This window comes from Trichophyton verrucosum, assembly GCF_000151505.1.
Source record: "Trichophyton verrucosum HKI 0517 chromosome Unknown contig00427_1.f1.exp, whole genome shotgun sequence".
NCBI classification, from domain to species: Eukaryota; Fungi; Ascomycota; class Eurotiomycetes; order Onygenales; family Arthrodermataceae; genus Trichophyton; species Trichophyton verrucosum.
Genome location: NW_003315341.1, coordinates 1 through 7,296, shown reverse-complemented (window position 1 = coordinate 7,296; position 7,296 = coordinate 1). Strand labels below are relative to the sequence as shown.

At 52.2% G+C, this 7,296-nt stretch overlaps 2 protein-coding genes across 2 annotated transcripts; both read right to left on the bottom strand.

Moving 5' to 3' along the window:
• Nucleotides 1-1,076: 1,076 nt before the first annotated feature.
• TRV_05557 (uncharacterized protein) lies at nucleotides 1,077-2,782 on the bottom strand (the record flags this gene model as incomplete). The annotated part of the gene is made up of 2 exons (XM_003020305.1): nucleotides 1,077-2,322; nucleotides 2,430-2,782. Coding segments are annotated over 2 exons (1,599 nt in total), but the record flags the coding sequence as incomplete, so codon positions are not given.
• A 217-nt stretch (nucleotides 2,783-2,999) lies between these two features.
• On the bottom strand, nucleotides 3,000-3,704 carry TRV_05556 (uncharacterized protein; the record flags this gene model as incomplete). Its single annotated transcript, XM_003020304.1, has 1 exon — nucleotides 3,000-3,704. A coding segment is annotated over one exon (705 nt), but the record flags the coding sequence as incomplete, so codon positions are not given.
• Between the last annotated feature and the right edge of the window lie 3,592 nt (nucleotides 3,705-7,296).

Here is a 7,296-nt window from a genome sequence, read left to right as displayed (position 1 = left end):
AAAAAAAAAAAAAAAAAAAATAAGGATAAATGACGTATTGGAAAGTATGTGATTTCATATTTTATTTTGTTTTTTTATTATTTTTATTATTATTTTTTCTTCTCTTAGAGTAAAATATGTCGAATATGTAGGTAAGATACACACATATACATGCAGGTAAGCAGGATGAAGACGAAGAGACGACCTGCCTGTCTCGGCCAATATTACCCTTCCATCGGGTCGATAAGAGGGGAAAAATCAAGAAGACGAACGAGGTGCATAAGCACAAAGTTCATACATATTATCAACATTTTCCAGAGCCTTGTCTTGCCTTCTTGGTATACAGGCATATGTAATAGCGTGTTGCATATTATATTGCCAGGATGATGCGTGATCCCTGTCAGTGTCCAAGAAACGATTTGTCATGAACGAGCAGGAGATGCAGCGAGGCTCCGTCGTAAAATGGGCGAGCAAGACATCGAACGCTGATAAATCACGGGAAGCAGCGGGTAGCAGGGATGACGGGAATGTAGTGGGGAGGAAGATGCAGACGGGGATATTGGCAGAGGTCCAAAGGTACGGAGTAGATGGACAGCAGAGGAGAGCGGTGGTATAGGGGTGTTGTTTGGGTATTTGGGTTTGGGGGTATATGGCTATGTGCTGGAAGCGGAAGATGGGTATACTTACAAGAGGGCGGGGTGAAATTACAGCACGCAGGCAAGGGGTATAAAAAAAGAGGGAAGCAAGCAAGATAGTTATACAGGTAACCTTCAAACTCCTCTCCCATGGGCATTAAAGAGTAATCAAAGTGATGAAAGAAGCGAGCAAAACCACATCCGCTAAGCTGAATAAATCCAAAAAGTAAAGCGTATATATGTGGAGGGCGTGAAAAGAATCGGAGAAGCAACTGAAGGAAATCCGTTAAATGGCATGAAAGGGTCATTAGCAAGGTATTCGTGAGCGAAGCAGCAGGTGCTTGTAGATCAGGGTTCTTTTGAGTAGCGCATATTACTCTCGATATCGCGGTTTAATAGACCACCGAGATCCTGTAGTTCGGGCACTCCCGGGGCACTCGGCGAGTCATCTCGAGGACGAACCTCGTCAGGAGATATGTCGGGAGAAGGCGGTCTTCTGTCGTGGTTTGGTGCTGGCCGGGCTCCAGTAGCCAGGTATGTGTTGTTGAGTGTAGGACGCGAGAAGTTGGGTAGCACCCGTGGAGAACTGCCTGGCGATGGGGAGGATTGGCTGGGGGAGCTTCCGCTGCTTGAGGGGGAGAGGAATCCAGCTACGGTGCGGAAGAGATGTGTCCGGCTACGGGAGGGTCCAGGGGCTTCAGGGAGGGCGTTGGGGGGAGAAATGTGTGCCGCAGGAGGCGGAGGGATGGGCTCTTCCTTGGGCCTGGGGGGATCGAGCAGTCCGCCGACGTCGTTGAGGGATACCTTGGAAAGGGAGATGTATTTGGACGGGGTGGCGCTGTTGGACCTGCGGGCTGGCGGACGGGAGTTTGTTTCTATATACTCGTAAGGATGGACTTTCAGACCGCTTAGGCTATCAGAGGTGGACGTACGGTCGTCATCTGCAAGCTGCTGTGCGGATGGGAATTGCCAGTTGCGATCCACGGAGCCCCGTTTGGACAACACAGCATGAGGAACGGCTACTGGAGCAGGCCGGATCTTCTGGTAGCTCAGCGGGCGCAGACTGGGATCGAGCCTGATGCCTAGGTCGCTGACAAGATCTGCATCAGAACCCCAATGGTGGTGAGTGATGGTGGCCCGGCGGGAGGTCGTCTGTTCCAGGCTCTCGCTGAACGAGGCAGCTTTGAACTTTTGCTTCTTCAGGCCACGGTCCCGGACGAAGGATCCAATGACGATGGCGTTCGATACGGCAGCGGCAGCGAGGATCTCGAGGGAGGCCAGCAAGGAGCGGTATTGTTGAGATCCTTGGTGGGAGATGACGGACGGTATCCGGTAGCAGGTAATGGCCACCAGAACGAGCGGGAGAGTGAAGAGCAGCGTCAAGGAGATCTTGCGGCCTGTAGGCATGGCGGACAGCTGGATGATGGGGATGGGAAACATGACCAGGAGCAAGTCTGTGACGACGTTGCAAGTCCCCATGGTGATGAGCTGCGCATAGCCCTGACGACACTGCGGCCCCGGGTCAGGGGAGACCTGCCAGTAGTGGTCGAAGGGCTGGCACTCGGTCAGGGTGGTGATGACCACGGCGACGAAGGTGACTGCAAGGAAGAAGCGGATGATCTGGAGGACATACTGGAACGAACGCCTCCAGATCTGCGCTGTGATGCGTCCCAGGAATTCGGCAATGGTGAACTTGGCCGTCCATATACTGTACATCCAACGTTAGATGTTGTACAAAAAATGAGGTAGTAATATACCTTGTTTATGACGTAAAAAATCTCAAGACAAAAAGAATAAATAAATAAAAAGACTTACAAAATGGCGTAAAAGATCCTCGCACCAAATACCATGCGACTCCCTATCTCGCGCTTATGGATCTCGTCTGGCGAGAAGCGGTGGTGGTACTGTGAGGCATTGTTGGTGCCGAACAGCAGGACTACATGGGTGAAGCCCATGCGGATGAGCAGCGGGATGGTACTGAGCGCCATCACCCAGTCCTCGGTGAAGAGCCTCTCCGTCCGAATGTAGCGGCCGCAGACACGCACGAGGATAATGGCGAGCGAGAAGCCCGTCGCCCACCAGCTCACCAGCAGCGTCGGGTTGACCTGCATCCTCGTCTGGGCCCCCGGGGGCCGGGAGTACAGCTTGGAGGAGAAGCCGGAGTCCATGTCAATCGTGAAAAGAGAGAGAAAGCAGACGTCCTAGGCTCCGAGCGGCAGGCTATGAGCCAGTACCATCGCAGAGAGTGACAGGATGTTCAGTATCAGCTGTCGTCGTTGTAGTATATCCGGAGTATATGTGTGTGTATATGTATATCAGGACGATATAGCCTGACTCCGGAGTCCATCAACACACGCCAGGAAGCGTCTTCTTCCGGGCAACAGCTCATAGACACCCAGTCCGGAATTGCAGCAGAGCAGAGTCCGGGGAAAGCTGCGATGGAGGCAAAAGAATGGCAGATGTAGTACGTAGTTTTATGCACTGCAGCAGCCGGGCAGTTATAGTTAACAGGAGCAACTCCTGGATATGGGCTGCTCCGTGCCCTTTTGCGCCGTTGGCTTCGGGTCGTTTCTTTTTCTGCGCAAAACCACACGTGGAATCTGACGTATTGGCGATACAGGGCATAATAATAAGGATGCTGGCAGTAGTAATACGAGCCAGGAGGGAGATGAAGGAGAAGACGGAGGAGATATAGAAGTGGAGGAGGGAGCAGGCGAGAAGAGCAGAGCAGAGGAGAGGAGACAACAGCGCCTCGACAGGGCACAGCAGGGAACAAGACAGCTTCGGCAAAGCGAGGGACAAGGCCAGCAGAGGGACGAAGGGACAGACGGGAACGATCGCCCCGGGTTTAAAGGAAGCAGAGCAGCCAGAGAGGTCAAGCGGGCCAGGGACCAGGGTTTTAAGCAGAGGGACCGGTCTGTGGAGAAGCGGACGTAAGAGCACGGTGTGGCCATTGGATACGAGCCAGGCTTTGGAGAAACCAATGTCTCTTGCAGGCTGCGTGCGGGTTGTCTGATTGAGTCCAGTGCTTGGGACAGAGTAATGTTTCTGCTTCTGCTGCTGCTGCTGCTGCTGGTGATGGTGATGGTGCTGGTGATGGCATTCTCAGGGGGGCTCATTTTGATATCTGGCAATCTGACGTCGACGCCCCCTGAGACCAGCAGCAGCCAGCACCACCGCTGCACCACGACTGCAGCGAGGACCATCCCTGCTGCTGTCTCTGGCTCTTATGCTCACGCATTTCTCAGTCGACTTGTCGCGCCAGAAGCCCGATATCTGGTCGGCGGGACGCCTGTGACCTCCGACCAAATCTTACGTCAAGCGAAATCCCAGCTTCACGAGATCACTGGCGGCCGTTCGGGCATGATTGGATCGTCGCGCCGCCCAAGAGGGCCCACCTGTCGCTGTGTCTTCTGTGCATGGCTGGCTCTAAGTTTCTTTTCTTTTCCTGTCTTCTTTGCTTCTTCGTCGGCGTCGTTCGTTGCTTTTTCGCTGCTGGCTTTACTCCTATTACGGTTGCTGCTCCCAAACGGCGCCAGTCGACCGCTAAGAATAATAAGTCAAAACATGGAATAAGAATAAGAATACGCAAAGGCAGGCGCCAGCTCCAGATATAGAACAAGGCCCAAAAAGCAGAGGCGATCATCGTGAGAGCACGCAGCCCAAGCGAGGCGGAACCCGAGGAGCGAGAGCGAGGTGGAGGGGAGGGGGGCGGAGGAGGAGGTTCAAGACGCAACACAAGACAAGACAGGCCATGCATGCGCGAGCAAGCTCCAGGGGGTGCTCTCGTCTGGAACCGAGCGAGCCATCCTCGTCCCTTAATTGCTGCTAATAAGATTAAAACAGCTTGGTCTGGTGCTGGTTGGCCTGCCAGGATGGCGACCTTCGCCTACCAATCCAGTCCAGCTGTCAGCACCGCAGCCAGAGTATACAACTGCTGCTAGCCGCCCAGCCAGGTCGGTTAGAGGCAGTCTGCCCGCCCATGGATCCAATGGAGTAACCGAGCGAGCCACGTCTCTGCTGCTCGTGTGATGCCTGTGACGCCTGGCGAGTCACTGAGTGAGCTAGCTAGCTCTGCCAGGGATTCTCCAGCTGTCTGTCCCCATCGCGAAACGGGGGTACCGTCCAACCAGGAGCGAATGAATACTGAGTTACGGAGCCAGAAGTCACTGCCTGCAGTCAACAGATATCAATGGCTGGAAGATTCAAAAGGGCCCCTCCAGTCACCGACTGATAAGGTGTCTATATCGAGGAGCGAGTCTATATGCTCCGTACGAATAGCTACTCGGGCTGATATCAGATAACGATATCGAAGAATTGGACCCATCTGACGGCCTGGTCTAGTGTGATGGAACAGTCGAATCAGGCGTGATATCTGTGACGCTACAAGTAGTGCGATGCATATGACAGTCCATCGCTAGCATTAGGAACGAAGACTGAGATCTGAGATGCCCTTCTTGCAACTTATCTAAGGAAGGGCCTTATCTAAGGGCTAATCGTCCTCTCTAGATACATGATCATCGAGGGCCTCGTGAAGGTTGATGCAGTAATGCACCGCTCCTCGCTACCTCTGGCCTTTCTTGAGATATCTGGAGAGTAACTAAATGTGACATCCACTTTGTTACTGCTCACCTGTCGAGGCTCTATCTTTACTGGCTTCGCCTTCATTAGCCAACCTGGCCTGCTAGTCAACTTGCTGGCTCGCCAACTAATATCAGGGTCGGGATGGATGTCGAGTACGTTGTAAGTACCAATAACCCCCTTAGACCGCTTAGACCGCTACGCAGCCAACCATAGCCATACTCATGCATAAATAGGAGTGTACTATTGGCGATCTCGTTGTTTCAGATGCATTCATTCCATTTAGAATATATTGACGGTATTATTTTCGACGTTGACAGCGAGATGGTCTATCTCGGAAGCGAAGGTCAATAATATCATCGTCCACAGCTTCGAATCTTGGGTCAACAACCTACTTCATGCAAGATTACAGGGCGCGCCTGACACCTTAGTATGGATGGACTAGACTGTTTGAATATTTAGCCGCTTAATTGGCCGACAGGTAGATTTTTTCCCCTACCATGATCTTGCTAAAATGCACTAGCTTCTAACCCTCCGCTTTGATGGCGTGAGGTTCTAGATTAACTCTACTCAGATGATAATGGCATATACATGGAATTTGCCTTCTCGGTGAATATGAATACTTCATACTTTAACTTCATCATGCATGGCTAGGGACACAACCATGAAGCGCCGCAACTATTGTACTCCTTACTTTATAATTACTGGCAGCACGGCCTCACTCAACTAAGAGTTTAAGATGGTAACTATGTATTCAGGGAGTGGCAACTACAGAGAAACGAATCTAGTTGACGGCTGGAGAGGCTCAATAGGCAACAACTCCGTGCAACGTACTCCGTACTTCAGGGGTTGTACCTTTTTTTGGATCGCTGCGAGCAATAATGCAGGCAACTATGAAATGCCCCGTACTCCGTACTCCGTACTCTGTATACTCTTGTACCTCTACTCCGGCATCTCGAGTCCCCAACCAGTTCCCAGCCGGGCCTCGTATATCAAAAAGAAAGCAGCGCCCGCCAGGCCTCCTCCGCCCTTTTCCTTAATCATCGAGAAGAGAGCAAACATCAGCAACCTCCAGCCTCCCCGGGAAGATCAATCCCTCTGCTCGCTCTGATCAACAACTTGGCTCAGAAAGTTCCGGCGTTGACTTTGGTGGCTGGCTCTGATCCCGCCCAACTCCACACGCACACGAGGGTTTCTATTAATACTTACATAGGCAAGTAACTAACTTCTACTTCTCCTCCGTTACAAGTACTACTAAATTGACACGATACGACCTCGGCGGAGATGGCTGGGAGGGCTTCCGCGTGTGAAAGAGCATGGCGGCTGAAAAAGCAGCGCAGCGGTGGATGGACGGCCTGAGCGATGAGATCGACTGGCCGAGGCGGCGGACTTGACGATTCGACCAACGCCTGGAGCCCTCGTCTGGGGTATTCATTTCGCTTATAGGCCGTCTGAAGTTGATAGCCATTCATACTTGTATTATTTGGAGTCAGGGGCTACATCAAGCAGGTCTCGGCGGATAGTTATCAAACTGTGCTATGCGGCCAAAATATCAACACGAGCAGCCAGCCAGCCAGCCGGCTCATGAATAATACCCGACTATGGAGTACGATCTCAACGTCTTCCACATGTCTTTTTTACGCCCGATCAACCCGTCTAGCGGAGTAACTAACTAGAAACAAGTTAGCTAACAAGTTTGTCTCCTCCCATGTCTTCTGGTATGTGCGTTGGTTAGTTACATATGCAAAAAGGGGGTCCCGCGATTCCCGCTCAGAGATCGGGGAGAAGATGCCCGCCCATCATCGTTCATCGCTCGATCCATCATCCATCCCCTTGCTCCCATGCCCTCCCTGGCCCGTCGGATGCATATCATGCTCGACTAAGAAAGTCCCCAGCAAGCCTGCTAGACTGACTTTGGTAATTGCATGAACGCCTGTTGGCAGGGTCCCTTTCGTGCGATGATGTCCTCGCGCTGTCTGCATGTCTGGGGTACTCAAAGCGAGGGCATGAGCGCATTTCGCGGGGGGTTGTCCATCCGATATCCTGCTTTTTCTCTTTTGGTGTCAAAGCCAACGGGATGCTGGCTTAAATAATACCTGCT